A 17,608-nucleotide genomic window follows, 5' to 3' on the forward strand; every position below is an offset into this window, starting at 1 on the left:
CGCGGCGCAGCTACAGAGTCCGGCCTGCGCCTACCCGCCTCGGCTCGGAGGCGAAGGAGCACTTGGTTCGGTCGGCGGTCGCTGTGCGATTAGCGCCATCGTGCTGGGAATTTGAATGTTCCCGACGTCCAAAGCCACGTTTTTCCTTAATTGAATATTCCCAGTAACACAGGACCCAACCGTTTGCATGACCATGAAGTTACACTGTGAACGCCACTCTACTGATTTGAAAGTTTTTTGCGTTTTTTGTTTTTTTTTTTTCGTGAACAACGAACTACTTGTATTGTTTGCATGTTGTCCGCTCCATTGGGGCTACCTCCTGTCTGAGCGAGGAGCTGGACCACGGGCTGGAATTGGATTCCAGTCCTTAGTAGCCATTAAACCTTGGTCGTTTAGTGAACACTTTAAGCTTCATTCTCATCTGTAAAATGAAGATACTGTTAGCTTCACGGGGGTGTCCTGAGGCTTAAATGAGTTGGGTCACTGTTCAGCGCTGTGTGCTCCAAAATGTGAGCTAGTGGGATTCACATAAGGGAGTGGCTAAAAATCAAAATTTTGAATTTTAACCGTTCTACTTAGTGGACAGGGTTTTTCTTAGAACATAGGGGTACTTTGTAAGGCTGGGATTATTCTGATGTAGGGAAATAGGGCGGTAACCTGTATGACTGGAATTACAAGTATAAATCTTTACACTTTATCAAGATGGTTGCTGGTCCCTTCCGCTGCCTTGACCTCCTGGGTCAAGGTCCATGGTATCAAGTCTCCTGAAATGTTTTTGGAGCGTTACCAACGCTTTTCAGAAAAAGATCAGATAGCGTTATCTTGAATGGGATTTGGTCTTATGCTTCTATTTTTAAGGATTTCTGCTCCTAGTCAGGTTGGAAAGTTGATTACTGTCTAAACCACCAGTCCATTTGTTATTGACCATTTAAACTTTGCCTGAGCTGATTACTTGTGTTATCATAAAACCAATGACTTGTAAAATAACTAGAGAAGTGAGGGCTGAGGGGGTAGCTAAGTAAGAAGTGGCTGAGGGGAGAGCGCAGTAGGATTAGTACTAGGCCAAGTTACCACATTATCTGGGACTATGCCAATGGAAACTATTTGGATATTTTGTCAGTGGATTTTGGGGGTAAAAATACGTAGTCTTAAGTCTTAGCATGTTAATATTACTATTAATTTTATCGACTTTAAAATATTTATCATAATGTTCATTATTGCTTGAGACTTGCAAACCCAGAAAAAAATAGCAAACTTTGTCTCTGCAACTTGCCCTAAATGTAGAAATCAGCTTGTCTTTACACAATAGTATGCTGTTTTATTTGTTAGTGTGTTGCTACAGTACAAAGTAGATTTCTACAGTGTGAATGCTTTCATTTGGAACAACCTGATGTATCAACATTAAAAATATGTTGAGAGTTTTCTCTATAAATGTCTACATTAAAATTTTATTTCCGGATCTTTGTTTTTAGGGCTCCTGTCAATAACAATAAGTGTGTTGTTAATAAAGTCATTTGAATTTAGGATTGGCTTTAGATGTTAAGCACTCCTAATGTAGTTAACTATTATTCCTAAACTGAAGGGAAATGTGCAAAGTCATTTCACTGTTTCCCTGGGCCAAATCACTTGTTTCTTTTATTTGTAGGAATCGTAAAAAGATAGGCCACATTTATGTAAAAATCTTGATGTAGGCCTTCTTAAGACTAAGATGTGTTTCCAGATACATTGTTGCTTTTGCGTTGTTTTTAAAAAACCTCATTAGCAGGTTTTCTAAAGATTTTATTGCAAAATTCTTGAAATGCAGTAAGGTGCTCAATTAAAATCTAGTTTTTTGTGCTTTTGTGAAAAGTGGAAAGAAATATTTAAGTTCCATATATCCTCAATAAAGAGTTTTATAAATTTTCACTTCCCGGTTTAAAAAAAAAATTCAGTTGTTTCTGGCTTTCTCTGGTGCTCTACCTTTGGAGGCTAACATTTAAGGGTGTTTTAAGAGTGTAACATGCCTGTTGGATTTCTGTACAATCTTTGATTCTTAGGAGTCTAAAAGGAAATCACAGAAAAGTTTTAAAATGTTTCCTAGTATTTTAGCAGTTTGCTTATATTGTTAGTTTGCTGTATATAACCTCTGCAAGAATTAAATAACTACCAACTTATGTTCCTGAACCCACATCTTACAGAATATGAAAAACTATCAGCTGTTTAGAAAGTTGCTTAGGATCGTTTATACAACTAGTTGGAATAGGTAGATTTTTACTGAACCCATTAGCTTCCAGGGTCTGGATAAATAGCAAGGATGTAATTCAAAGCGTTTTTCTATAGAGGTTGATAACAGTTGTGGTACGTTCCAGCAATATCCCAAAGGATTTGTTGACTGTCATTAATCTTTTCTATTTATTCATCAATCAGTGAGTGCACCAATGAGAGTGTTGCTCAGCAGATAGAAGAGAATTTGCTTGGAGTGGTGCTTGGGTTTTTATTGCTGATGTCTCTGTATTAACTTCCCTGCTGAGAGTTGAAAAATAGTGTCATTCAGACCATATCAGTTCATAACAGACTACAAAATCCTTAATTATTTGAATGCCCTTTTTATATGTATGTTTTTATAGTTTATGCCCATCAATACAAAGAAGGGTAGCTGATGTATTCTCACAGAATAGTTTACCAAAAATGTAAGCACCTAACTAATGTTAGTCCTAGTGTTAGGTATAGAGAATCTAATGAAAGTTATTTTGGATCATGGAACACTTAAGCTCTAAAAATACTGTTCTATATTATTTTTGTTCTTATGTAATCTCACATATTAATACAGTAAATTTAGAAAAGTGACTTCTTATTGCATGTACAGCAGTTTTCTTTGGTATCTCAAACCTTTTTTGGAATTCCGTATGAAATAATTGTTTAGGAATTTCTTTGAAGGATATCCAGAAACCAGTGATCACATCAAAATGTGTCCTTTTTAGCATTTTTAAAGAATTTTTTTTGGGGGGAGGGAATTGTTTTACTGAGATAGCATTGGTTTACAACATTGTACATGATTTAGAAGTTAGGATCACACACTATTTGTATGTGTTACCACACTCACCACCTAAGTACCTACGGCCCTTCATCATAGTCCGTTATATTTTTGCATTTTTTGAAATGACTATAAGAAAAATTACTTCACCAGTTTTTATCGGTGTCCTGTGTGATCAATGGAAGCCACTCGGGTGTTTTAAGTAATTTGGGATGTTATTTAGGGAGTTAGGTTACAGACTGTTGGAAAAGATACAGGAACAAAAGGGAGAAGGTGGTGTTTCCAGGGGTGAAGGATTGCAGAAAGCTGTTGATCTGCTAAGATGAGCACTATCCTGAGCTCAGCATTTCTACCTCCACTTAACTAGTTGCTACAGTATCCCTTAACAGCCCCTTTCCCCAGGAGTTATTGCTGTCTGCACATTGTTGGTGACATTACCAGAAACATAGGTTCTTTCCCTGGCTTTTCATCCACGGTGGGTGCCATTTCAAGGTGGGACTGTAGTTTAGCCTTCTGGCTTTTCAGTAGAGTGTTTAGAGAAGGGTAACGATGGACTGAATGCCAGTGAACACAGTCTACCACCTGACATGTTATTTATACTCCACAGCAGATCTGTAGCTGTGACAGAACATTAGTGAATGTCCAACCAAGCATTTGATTTATCTGTAAGGTACTAAAATTGTCTGCATCTGCAAAAGGTTAAGCATATTTCTGTATGATCCATAAAAAGTATTGTGGGAGGTTTAATGGTATTTGCAACCTTTAAAAAAAAAAGAGTAGCTTTTTAAATGCAGCTGAAATTCTCCTAAGAAGTACAACTAGCAGGGACTTGCCATTGCCTTATGTATTTGGTTAAATTGTTAAGAACTGGTTTGTTTTCTGAAGACCCTTTGTAAATCCTTGTCAACTGAGATGTTTTTGGCTGTAGATACCTTTTCGCCTCAAACATTTTTTTATGTAGTAGACAATATTAACTGATCCGAACATGCTTAACATTATATGCAAACACATGTAAATACATTCTTTATATAAGAAAATAAGGAAAGCCAGATAGGAAGGCAAATTGTGAACATCTCTTTTCCCTTTGTTTATAAAATGGGAGAAACGGCAGTGATATTGGAAACTAGGAAAAATTACTACCCTATACCGAAAATTTTAAGGAATCTCTCTTAGATAGAACTAATTACTCAAACAATGAGACACGTACAGAGCTCTTTTTCTCCCAGGCTCATGAAAGGCTGGATGGTTGTAGAAACACATGACTGTAAACATCTTTTAATTTGAAAGTGCTGAGACTGAAAGGCTATAATCAGGTTGAAATCTTTTGTGTAGAAGTACAAGTCAACCTATTTCAAAAATAACTACATTATGGGGGAACCCAAAAGTATCAATAAGTCCCACCTCCCAAGTCTCCTGAGCTGCAACTCTATAAATACCCTTCAAATATAAGCATCTACCCACAGAGAACTTTTTAGTGTAACCAACTCACTTTCCTAAACTCACCTTAGATTGACATTATAGCTCCACATTTATAAGAATTCAGTGTAATTGCATCTTAAAAAAGGCAAAATTGCTTGCAATTAAAAATCTGAAATGATTATATTGTGTATTGCCCTTTCAATTCTCAGTAGGTTAAGTAGTTACTTTTGACCAGTGTTTGAACAGATGGCTGGATTGGTTCTTAAGTTGTGTATCAGGTGAGATGGCAATTATGTTTTAAATACTAGAATGACAAATAATATGTTTCTGTGCTTACATTTGGAAAGCCATGAGGCATTGAGACCATCTTGGAAATGGATTTGCAAAGCAGACCTTATACTTGTGCTCTTCTAGGGTATATACCCTTTTCGAAAGGAATGGCTGCTAGAATCACCGACACTATTGAAAATGTCAGTGTCTCTTGTTGCGCACACACATAGTTGAATCTTGTACATGAAATGTGTGAATGATGTAACCACTGTGAAAATCAACATGAAACTGCAGCCTAATAGGAAGAAAGTAGAATATTGAGGCACAAAGTAGAGTACACATAAGAGACTCCATCAAAAAAGTATAGTTGACAGCAGCAGCTTTATTCTCAAAATTTTCCAAGACAAAAAATAAGATGATATAACAACACATTGAGGAAACGATCAAGTTGAAGGACAGACTAACAATAGTAAAATGAAGAACATTGATTTGAATCATGTGAATTCAGTTTTGAAGACAATGCATGTAAAAATTGTGTGAAGCTGTTTCATCAGTCCCTAGATTCAGAAAAATTATTTCCTTGCTATACAAAAACAGCATTTATAGTCAATATTTCCACTTTTTGACTATACGTAAATAGTCTAGAAGAATTAAAATACACAGAGATGTATAATGTTACTGAGCTGATGCAGAAATGAGTTCATTAGCTACAAAGCCATTGTCCAAACTCCACTTCCAGGTTAGCTTTATTTTTCTTAATTCACTCCTCCTCAATACTTGCCATAAGGTGATACTGCTTCACTATTAAATAAGACTTGTGGGACAAAAGTAGACTATATCAATACATTATAAAAGTGAATAGGTTCAAGATAAAAGTGAATAGGTTCAAGATATTGACAGGCAGAAAATGTGTTTTAATACATTAGAGAAAAGGACCTTTGTAACAAACACATTTTGTCATTAAATATGGCAGTGGGGAATTACACCTAACACAACACATATGTGAAGGTGATGTTCCCTTTATAAGTAGCAAGGTTTTCTGTATTGATTTATTCCTGGAAAATCACGCTGGTAAGTAAGATACTGTTCATTTCTGTTAGACTCGGGAGCTTCCAGACATTCATGATTGGGGATAAGTAGGAGATCAAAAAGATCTGCAGCATTTTAACTGTATTAAAATGGTTCTCTAAATATAGGCAAAGCGCTGATGAATTCCATAGAAGGTGACTAACTATAAATGTATTATACATGACTGGAAAGTAATGGCAAGCAAGACTTCTGAGCTGAGCTATCTGGATATTTTTATCCAGTGTGTGGGGTGTTACACATGCATCACAGCTATAATAGAGCTATCACATGGATCATCTGAAAAACAAGACAGAGATGTTTTAAAAGCTCTGTGCTTGATTTCTTAGTCAGATGCTGCATCGTTTGGCATTCGCTAACTAAAGTCAGGATACAGGTATTAAAAGATAAATTATTTTAAATAACTGACTTGTAATAGAGAAGTAATTTATTTAAGATTATTTCAGGAAATGGAAGATAAAGTGACTAGTCCAGAGAAAGCTGAAGAAGCAAAATTAAAAGCAAGGTATCCTCATCTGGGACAAAAACCTGGAGGTTCAGATTTCTTAAGGAAAAGATTACAGAAAGGGGTAAGTTTTCACATGTAATTTTCAAATGCTTAAACCCTGGGAACCTATTGTGCTGACAGGTTGTGAATTGAGTGTCTGAATATTTATTCTATACCTTGCCAGATCTGTTTATATTACATTCTTTTTCCAGTGTTTGTATTCATTCGGTAAATATATATGAACAAATCTATACCTCATTAAGCTGTTTCAGGCATGTGGAAAAAGAGAGCCGTAACAGCGCATTTAAGAACTATAATAGAAGGACTATGTATCTATGCCCATATTTACTATGTTAATATTTTGCCATATTTACTTTGTTTATCTTTGTGAAAGAAATGTAGATATATTTGAAGCCTACCATAGGTGTATATGTAACCCCATTTCTTCTTTCCAAAAATAACTACTGTGCTGAATGTGGTATCCTGCCCTTACTGTAAACTTTTACTAATTTAAAGTGATTTCTACGTAATGTTACAAGACTTCAAATACTTTTTAATTTGGCTTAAATTGACACTTATAAAAGCATAGGGTAAAGTCTCCTTTACATAATCCATTTCAGAGTCAGTACAGTTTATGCATTGTAATTTTAGTTCCTGAAAAACAAAATTGAAATCTTGGCATTCTTCGTGAAATAATGGTGCAGTTTGTTCCTTAGATTTTTCTAACCCTTTTGTTTATAAAATTAAATGGGTCTGTTTTCAGCTTTAGCACATTTCAATCTAAGGAAAGATTGAATATTTTTTGATCATGCCAAATCATGTTTCTATTTATATAGATACTTTGGTATTCTTCTGCTTGCTTACATAGCATGTTAACATATATGTATGTTTTGTGATGTGTATTAGCCATAGTTCTAAAATTGTTATATATGGATTATTTTCAGAGCTCAGTTTCTAAAAGTTCTTTTTCCCTATTTTATTGAAATGAAATAAAAATATAACACTGTAAGTTAAGATGTATAGTGTGTGATTGGATGTATATATCCATAAAATGCTCACCATAAGGTTAGCAAATCTTTTATATCACTTACTTTTCATTTTGTTTTATTTTTATGAGGAGAATATTAAAGCTTTACTTATTAGCAGCTTTCAGGTGTGAAGTCCAGTACTGTTAACTGTGGTCACTGCTGTACATTAGATCCCTGAAACTTACTCATAATTGAAAATTTTTATTTTTTGGCCAATATTCCTCATTTCTTTCATCTCTCAGCCTGTGGCAGCCACCATTTTGCTCAGTTTCAGTGAGTTGAGTACTTATAGGTGAGATTATATATTTGTCTTTCTACAAAAAGTATTTTAATAAATTACTTAATTTCAACATGTCACTTTTTGCAGAATATAAAATGGTGCTTTTTTTTTAATCTTACATGAAAGAATGACATTCACAGTTTTGAAATAATAGGATGACAAGGAAAATGTACAACATAAAAATGAAAAGTGTGTCCGATGAGAGTTAGCTAGGGAAATTACTACAAAAATTAGTAACTAATATATAGAGGGAACCTTCGAATATACATTAGATTTTGCTAGGAAATAGAGTTGTTAAACACAGGGGAAAATATTTATCCATATTACAGATCAATGAAATGTGAGTTAGCACAATCATACTACAGTACATTTACAACTAAGTTGGAAAAATAAGATACTTATTGATGAGGTTGAATGATACTTAACATGCTTTCTGCTAGGTCTACACCATTTAAAATTATCTCAGCATTGTTTTGGGAAAAGTATAAATTAAGATTTATAAAATTTTATGCTCTTTGAATGAATACTCTTTGGTGAGTTGAGTATACCACAATACAAGTTTTAATTAAAAGTTTGAAAAACTTTTAGCTTTAGCTATAAATTAAAAGCAGCACCACTCTTCAGCAAAGTTATACGTCAACAAAAAAAAATATGATCAATTGAAAGCATAATTATAAAAACTGTAAATGCAGAATAAACAGAAAAGACAAAATGAGGGACATATGTAAAACAAATACATACATGCAGAATGTGTTTTGTACCAAGCCTAATTTTGAAATGGCCCCATCAGTTGTGATTTTAGTTAGCTACTAAATTATTATTTCATTTTATAATTTGATTAGTAATGTTTAGGGAGATTTTTTTCCCTGTTGATTCTTCCAGTATGTGGGCTATTGCGTTACTCAACTTTTACCATTTTTAATATTAAAAGAGTTTAGGTTTTGAGTTTGTTTTTTAAGTTGAATCATAATTTCGTAGGTTTTGGTTTTTCTCTCATAATAAGCTGGTAAGTTACCATAATAACTTTAAATAGTTTCTTGTTCATTTGAGAAAGTTGGTTAGATATTTGTATTAGGTTTCCTTCTCTTTTAAACTCATTAATGTCATTATGAGGCATGGAAGATTGACGTCTGTTTTAGGCTCTTTAACAGTTATGATATATTGCATAGTGATCTGTCAGAACTAGAAAGGATATGAATAAACATTATAGTCCATGGTTTTTCAAATTTGTCCCAAGAAAACTGAGGATCTAGTTTTAAGATACACAACCTAAAAAGTTAAACTGTGTCACTTAGGGCGATTGCATAGGTGTCAGTAATTATATTAATATAAATGTGATCCCTAAATTGGTGTTGAAGAAGGCTTTTATAAAATTATCATTCAGATGATCCAGAATGTTTTAACTTTCAGCGGTTTTCATTTGGAAACTTAGAACATTTAAAGTGACAAAAGAATGTCTTTTTTTTTTTTTTTTTAAAGATTTATTTATTTGTACATACAGAACTGGGGTACAGGCCAGAGACTCAGGGGCAGTGAGAGACTTCACCAGAGACAGAGTGGGGAGCAGAACAGGCAGATCGAGGAAGTACACTGCTGAGGGGAGCAGCGGGCGGGTCAGGAGAGGTCTGCCACGCCATGTGGTCTCCTCCGGGGCAGGCGGGAATCGAACTCATGCGGAAGTAGCTTTAGCTTCTCAGTGCAGTGCTTTAACCCGCTGCGCCACCAGGGAGGGCCAAGAATGTCTTTTTAAAGACAACAAATATCACCTTCTTAGTTTATATCCCGATATGAGAAACATTGATCTAATTCATTCCTTTACCTAGAACAGTTATAATTGTTAGATGTTGATTATAGTTTTGTCTTTAACCACGTTAAATAAATTTAATTTTTCCCCCAATGGAGTAATCTAATCTACAATTAGGTGAAATTTCTTTGTGATAAACTTTACTTGCTATAAAATAAACTTTTATACTAAGGGGGAACAAATTTGCAGGGTGTTATATTTCTCATAACACCCTGGTTTGATTCTTTAAGAAATTGGAACAAGCTGTTTTATTCTCCTTTAGACACTACTACTTCAGAAGCATCTCTGTAATAATATACAGAAGATCAGAGATTTTTTTTCTTTAACTACACATTCAAAAGCTTAAGTAAGCCTTGGAAAGGGTTTGGTCCAGTTTTGTTTTGTTTTGTTTTGTTTTGTTTTGTTTTGTTTTGTTTTGTTTTGTTTGGTATCCAATGCATTAAATATATAGTGACAATTGAAAAGCTAACTTTAGACACTCTGGCCTTGGGCCAAGTCTGACTTACTAGGTAATAGAAACTGGAAGGAGGCAACCAGTGAGATCTTTTCCTGGACCACTCAACAATTTCACACTAAGCTGTGAGGTCTAGCTACTCCATTGCCACATGAGATGTACCTGACATTCCAGGACTCTTTCTTGCCTCCCCCTTCACCTTTTGATCAGGCCTTTATCTTACACTTAAATTATTTATTTTTTCCCACTCTAGAATTTGGTTCCTTCCTTTTGAGTATCTGTAGCAACTAGTGTACAGAAATACAATAGATGGTTTACTTGACTATTATCCATCTTTGTGTTTCTCTCCAGCACTCACACTGCACCTCATGTATGACAAGTGCTTAGTAAAGATAGGCTAAACATAGGTCAGAGTCATAATATAAGGTAAATTCATCTTTTTTAACTTATATTAAGGTTGATTTTTTAGCTCATCACAATTTTTACGTTGGTAATAGAGGAAATAGTTACCTTGTTTATATCTGTAATTAAGGTCACATATCTTTAAATCAGCAAATTTGCATATTAAAACTTTTAAACTCTAGTTCTAAATTCTCTTTTTTTTTTCCCTTATAGCAAAAATATTTTGATTCTGGGGATTATAACATGGCTAAAGCAAAAATGAAGAACAAGCAACTTCCTGCTGCAGCCCCGGATAAGACAGAGGTTACTGGTGACCACATTCCCACTCCACAGGACCTTCCTCAACGGAAACCATCCCTTGTTACTAGCAAGCTGGCTGGCTGATTAAAAGAGCTGAACTGCATGAATCTTCTAATTCCTATTATTTTTCCTTGATATGTTAATTCTCTGCTTTTATTTCCTTTCATTCACTACGTCATTTGAGAGTGACAGGTTTGCAGGTAGCGGTAGTATATGCTGCTATTGTAAGGGAATATACATGTGTAGAGTTTTGATTAGTTTTAACAGTGCACTGATGAAAAGAATATGTTAGAGCAACATAACGTAATCTACTTGAAAATAATTGTATATATTACCTAACTCTTAGTGTAAGGCTGGTTCCAACAAGTAAAAACAGCAAGTTTTAAAATTTCAATGTTTTGGCTTTCCTTAATTATATCTTTGTATATGTTACTCTTATGTAATATAACCTCTGTTGTATTGATTTCTTCTGTATTTTACCTTTGGATTTTGTAAAACAGAAGTTTAAGACCACAAGTTGGAAGGGAGGTCACATATTTCAAACAAATAGAGGGAATCTAAAAGATTTGTTTCTCTGTGCTTGAGCTTGAACGGCCTTAAACCTGTCTCAGCTTTAATGATAGAATTTTACTTGGGCAATATTTGCCCATTCTGGTGTAACTTACGTGACTCTAGTGCTTAACAGCTGCTGTTGAAGCTAGTCATCTTATTCAGTTCTGTAGTGTTAAAATACTTTTGTTGTTGAAGATGTGAATGGAGTGTGCATGTGCATCGACTGTTGAATTCACTTTTGTGCCATTTTTGTAAATACAATAATTTTGCACAACCTCTCACAAATGTCTGTATTAATTTCACATATTAAAACAAATGATGTGCCAACCAGAAGCACAAGAGTTCCTACGTAAAACTCTGTATGTCATTAGAGCTTTTGTATAATAAGAGCAGTTTACAATTTTGGGTTTATGGAATACCAAACTGAAATCTTGCTCAGTCTGCCATAGATAAGCTTTTTCATTTGTTACCGATATTCGTGACATTCAGTGGCCTTGTGCAAATATGATATGTTGCTTAGGCATATCTTTTGTCCTATGCAGAACATTTTATTTTGACTTTTATGAAAATTGCAATTCATGTAATTTATATGACTTTTTTAATGTAGAAAATTTTTACTTCCAGTCAAATTTGGGGGCATTAAAATAAAAAGCTTCGGTGTTCTGCTTCCTGTGGCCCCTCCCTCCTTTTTTTCTTACTTTGACTCAAATCATGTTAGGCTGTGCTATTTCAGTCTGATTGCAAGCAAAGTGATTTATATCCTTTTAAATTTGCTGTGTTTCATAACACAGTGAAGTTAATATTTCTCAATTGTTAACCACTGTTAATCCTGTATTATTACTAATCACCAATTGTTTAAATAAAAAACTTGATCATGAAACAACAAATACTTGAGATACCTAACCTAGGAACCTATGTCAAGATAAACTAAATTTGATAAATTTAATGATGAGCTAAAGTGAAGTAGGATTGTGACAAAGTAATTTACTTCTCTAAATACCACTTTAATAAAATCAGTTTTACTTGTCATTTACCTAGTAAGAACTTTGATTAACAGACTTTATTGATACAAAGTCACTGCTCTTTTAGGAGCTTTTCCCACTGCAAAGTGCAATAGCATGATAATGAGAATCAGTAGCCTGAAATGATAACTATAATTCATCTTTGATTTGGATAGAGCCTCCTGCCCTTTGGATCCAGGCATCTTTTCTGAATCTTGGCTCTATTTGTATACCTGCTTTCCCTTGACTCTGAAATTGTTGAGATGGTGCCTTGAGCATAGCACCTGCACTTGTAAGCTGTCTAGTGCTCTGAGGATTTTATGCTAATATAGTATGTTCCACCCACACTACGAAATTATTGTATGCTAATTTCACTTTAATGATCAGTTACATAAAAATGTACTTTAATGGGAGCAGGAAGTTATTCCCCAATATCTCTGTGGGACTTTGAAAAATAAGATAATCAAAAGCAGAATTTCTGTAAAGCCCAGTCTTTTTAAATGAATATTTGTAAGCTATCACCATTAAATTCACACATCAAAAAAAGATAAAAAGATCTGAAATACATGTTTTTCTTGACTGTGATAGGACACCTACTGTGGTTCAGATAAACTCTGAGTTTTAGTTTGTAAAATCCATTGTTAATATATAACCTACCTCAAAACTTGAGGATCTGTGATATACTGAGTAAGTGCCCAAAATGTTGTCTTTTTATTAGAAGTGAATTTGTTCATTAAACCAACCTGCCTTCTGTAAAGTTACAGTGCTTAAAATCTCAGGATTTCCCATTTGGAAAGATCTATCATTAAGGCTTTGTAGGTGAGTGTTTAGCCTCCATTATTGGTGCTTGGAATAGAGAGGTTTTAGATTTTCTAATTTTTGTTCTGCCTCAAAGTCGAGTTTATTGAAGATGGGTTTTGTAGGCTGTTTTACCATTGTTTGATTAGAGGAGCTTATAGGCTGTGGTTTTAGAAATTACTAAATTTAATCATCTTACTCAAAATGTGTAATAAACATCATATGTCAAGAAAATTAACTAAAGTCTGACATAACTTTGATACTAGCTTGTGCTTTCTTATACAGTTTTATGAAAGTTTATGAAGGCTACATCTAAAACATTTCTAATTCTTGGCATGTTGGGAGAGTTCAGATTGTTGGATTGTTTTGATTGATTTGGAAGGAGTGTGTTTGTAATCTATGTGCAAGTTACCAACACCCTCCTGCTGCTGACCTAAAATTAAGTCTTAACTAGTCATTGAAGAGGACTGGTAAAGCCTCTGTTATTCAGCAGTTGGAACTAGCTGCTCTTTTTACTTGATGTATCAAAACTATACCTCTGAATATTTATTGATCCTTTCTGTTAAATCACACTGTTTTTAACACAAATGCATGGTTATAAAATCTAAGATGAAATGTAATTGCTACTTAGATTTCTGCTCTAACCATATTGCTTGGTGGTCCAGGGGCAGGTAACCTCTGCAAAGAGCACATCTGAGTGCAATGAAAGCTGTTCCTCTGGCAGACTTATACATTCCCCAAACTCAACCACATTTCTTCCATTTTTCATTTGCCTTATTTCACTTATTTTATCTCATCCCCATGCTCCTGGTTATTTCTTAAACTCACAACTGGCACTGATTACATGGTATTTAGGGCTGATGAATTATCAGTCCTTAATATCCTTCCTAATATGTAACAACTAAGGCACATTTTATTGTTCAAAAATACGGTTCTAATCTGGATAATGTCTAATATGAGTCTGATTTAGTTCTACAACTGAGCATGCACTGCCAGTCTTTGCCCATACACCTTTTGCCCCCGACACCCCACCATACTTTGTAAATTTAGGATCAAAGAAGTCTTGCTCTGGAATTGTTAATCTAGGCTTTAAAAATGGATTTTAGTTTGAGCATTTTAGGTCAGTCGGCCTATGAGATTTATTCCGTAAATAACTGGTGATCATAATAACCATCTGTTTGTATTATGTTACTAGTTAAATAGTACTTGGAAGACACTATTCCTTTAATACACCCTCATCTCTGCAGTAGGACACATTGGCTGTATTTTTAAAAGAGACAAGAGTAAATAACCTTTTTTTGTTGAAAATGTCTTTGAGTTGGCAGTTGATGCTGAAATTTGTCAAATAGCCCCTTCAAAAATTATACTTATGAAATATACAAAAAAATAAATTGATCTACTTAATTTCTATTTATTTCATTTGCAGTTTTGTATTATTTTAAGTGTTACATTATTTTTCAATGTTTTCCTGAAGTTGATTGGTTTAGTTTGCAGCTATTATATGCAAAAAGAATCACTCTTATAACCTTAAATTTTATGTTAAATATTATGTATTAGTGAAATCGTAGAAGTCTTTATGTGTAAAGGTTTTGTAATTAAGATAAGACTAAGTATTTGCAGATTATTAGTTTTCTCCATGTCGTATATAAAATGCTCAAGTCTGTGGTTAGAAATAGGCTGTTAAGACAAGAAACTTTTATTCTGACAATGATGTGTGATTTAGTGAGAGTAAGAAGTATTATACACTGTAAGAGAGAAATGTCCAAAAAGTCTAGCAGAGTGAGGTATTGAACATGGGATAAATGTGTGAAGTGATAGGTTACTTTTAGAGGTGGCTTTGGAAGATGAGTTGATACTAACATGAGTGGGGATAATGGAGGGAGAGAAGAACATTTTAGGTAGAGGGAATGTTATTTTCAAAAAGGCAGGGGTTGGGGAAAATAAGGAATTTTACTCGAAAACAGCATATGGAGTTTTTCACTTTTCTCCCATGAGCCCCTTTGCCTCCAGCCTTCAGTTCAGTATGTGAGTCAGTCATTGCATTTAGGCAGGTGTTTGAGCCGACCTGGAGCCACCCTTGGTTTCACAAGAGATGTAACCGCAAAAACTGTTTTCTCTCCGCCGCTGGCACCATACCCCATGCCACTAAATTTTTTTTTAATTTTTTTTTAAAGATTTATTTATTCATACAGAACTGGCGTACAGGCTAGAGATGTGGCGGGTGAGAGGATTCACCAGGGACAGAGTGGGGAGCAGAACAGGCAGATGGATGAAGTACACTGCTGAGGGGAGCAGCGGGCGGGTCAGGAGAGGTCTGCCACGCCATGTGGTCACCTCCAGGGCAGGCGGGGGTTGAACTCATGCAGAAGTGGCTTAAGCTTTTTAGTGCAGTGCTTTAACCCGCTGCGCCACCAGGAAGGGCCAATTTTTTTCTTTTTTTAAAGGTTTACTTATTTATGCACACAGAACTGGGGTACTGGCCGAAGGTGCAGGGGCGGTGAAAAGATATACCAGAGACCAAGTGGGGAGTAGAACAGGAGGATCGACGAAGTACACTGCTGAGGGAAGCAGTGGGCATGTCAGGAGAGGGCTGCTGTACCATGTGGGTCACCTCCAGGGCAGGAATCGAACTCTCACTGAAGCAGCTGCAGCTAGTTTGCAATGCTGCATACTAACCCTTTGCGCCAACCAAGACGGGCCCTAAATATTTCTTATTGGCCAACTCATACTAGTTACGTCATTTTCTAGTCCTCCTTTGTCTATGCCGTGTAGGTTCTCCAAATCCCCAAGCTCATTGCTGCCCGCCAACGTTTATTTCTCTTTCCCCCAGCAAACACTTTCATAAATTGGCAGTTTCTTTCATCTTTCCCATTTTAATCCCAGCTCAACTTTTAAGTTCCCAAGAGGGAATCTAGTTCATTATTGTACCCCTAACACCGAGAAATGATGTAGACATACTCAAATGCTTGCTTAATGAGTAAAAGTAAGATGGAATAGTGGGTTGGAGACAAATGGGTATGTTGTTGGGCCCGAGGAGGTGTGGAGGCTTTCCTGCACCAAAATGTAGTCCTCAGACCCTTGAGAATTCAGCTCAGAATTCTGATACACTCTGCTTGGAAATAGTGTCAGTTACCAGGGCTTAAAGGCTCAGTCTGCCAAGACTTTCCTTTACTTCACAGAGTAGCCCTAAGCTACTAGCAGTTACCTGTGTTTCTCACCAATTCTATGGATGTGGAAATTCCTGTCACCCCTTCCTCAGGCTTCAGGTGTCCATTGCAAGGCCAGATCACCTGCTTCTACCTCCTGGCTATCAATCAGAGGTTCCTTACAAGCATAAAGTGTGAGATTCTGGAGCTTCTGTCCTAGTGAAGCTTGGGGTCTGACAAGGCAGCATTGTGCAGATTCTGAAGTCCTTCTGTTACAGGGTAACCCAGAGTGGACTGGGCTGCCTGTCTGTGGGGCCTCACCCATGTGCTCAATATTCAATTACACTGCAGGTACACGCACAAAAATGGTCAACAACGGGTTTATTTACAAAAAGGGAAAGGGATAGGCAACAACCCAGGGAAAGAGAGCGGAATACAAAGTAACTGGAATACCTTAGGGCTAGGCTGACTGAACACACTGAGGCACGCAGGTCCAGAGAGCTGTTTCCCCAGTAAGAGAGCAAGATATGCCATCATGCCCTAGTTATCCCCCAAATGTCCCAGAATTCCTGCTAGCTCCGCCCTTGGGTCCTCCCAGTTCTCTCCCTGGTACTGCTGGGAGTTGTAGTTTCCAATCGCTGAAGTAGGGGGTAGGGTCCAGAAAGCTGGAGTAGGAGGTGGAGTCCATAAGACTGCAGAGTTCCTTTAGGACATTTTTCCCCTTAACACTTCCTGGGATTTTATCAGACTTTGCTAGGTATGACTAAAATCACTGGCCATTGACTTGACTTCTATTCCTTCTCCCCTGCCAGAAAATTAGGATGAGGCAGAAGGTCCCAACCTACCCACAAGGTTGGCTCTGGTAACCAGCCACCTATCTCTGGTGTTTGCCAAAAGTTACCTTCATTACCACAGCAAAAGACACATGTTAACACCCTACATATAGAAAGTCCCAAGGTTCTCAGAGTTGCTGCAAGACAAGAACTAAGATCAAAATACATTTAATCATCTGAACAAGACTTCTGCTTCAGGTGGGGAACTATATAGTTCTATATAGTTACATATAGAACTATTAAGAACTATATAGTTGCACCTGCTTACTTTCCCCATTTCCTTCTCAGATTCCCCAAAAAGCTGAGGAATCCATCCAGCCAGGACCTTTTTTAAGCTCATGTTGCGTGTGCGTATAGACCTGAAGGTGTATAAGCCAACCCCCTCATGTTTCATCACCCCATCCCAATTTCAGACAGTAAATATTTCAATTGACCGTTTTAATAATTTAACCTTTAGTAAGCTCTCGGGTATGCTTACTTTCCCCTTTTATGTAATCTTGAAAACAACATAGGCAATAGTGCGTATAAATCATTGCTCAGTGAATCACAGCACTAGAACTTGCTTGTTTTAGTCAATTGTCCTAGCAGTTCCGTGACCAGTGCAAAACTGCCTCTGGCCCCAGACAGGCCCAGGGCACAGGGGACCCAGTTAGTAGTGCTTATGTCTCAAGAAGAATCCTGAACTTACCCAAACTAGTCCTCATTTTTTCTTTTAAAATCTCCCTCCCCCCCACC

General features: G+C 36.2%; 1 protein-coding gene across 1 annotated transcript; it reads left to right on the top strand.

Moving 5' to 3' along the window:
- The first annotated feature begins 6,206 nt into the window (after positions 1–6,206).
- On the top strand, positions 6,207–14,308 carry ARPP19 (cAMP-regulated phosphoprotein, 19kDa). The gene is made up of 2 exons (XM_004687777.2): positions 6,207–6,357; positions 10,457–14,308. Exons 1-2 carry the CDS (start codon positions 6,238–6,240, stop codon positions 10,625–10,627), a joined length of 291 nt encoding a protein of 96 aa, XP_004687834.1. The 5' UTR covers positions 6,207–6,237; the 3' UTR covers positions 10,628–14,308.
- The last annotated feature ends 3,300 nt before the right edge of the window (positions 14,309–17,608 follow it).

This window comes from Condylura cristata, unplaced genomic scaffold, assembly GCF_000260355.1.
Source record: "Condylura cristata isolate star-nosed mole 26May11 unplaced genomic scaffold, ConCri1.0 scaffold00023, whole genome shotgun sequence".
NCBI classification, from domain to species: Eukaryota; Metazoa; Chordata; class Mammalia; order Eulipotyphla; family Talpidae; genus Condylura; species Condylura cristata.

Excerpts from the sequence above, each read along its gene's own strand:
- ARPP19 (XM_004687777.2), top strand. The coding sequence starts at position 6,238 with ATGGAAGATAAAGTGACTAGTCCAGAGAAAGCTGAAGAAGCAAAATTA. Across the intron at positions 6,358-10,456 it reads GGAAAAGATTACAGAAAGGG|CAAAAATATTTTGATTCTGG; the intron begins GTAAGTTTTCAC and ends TTTCCCTTATAG.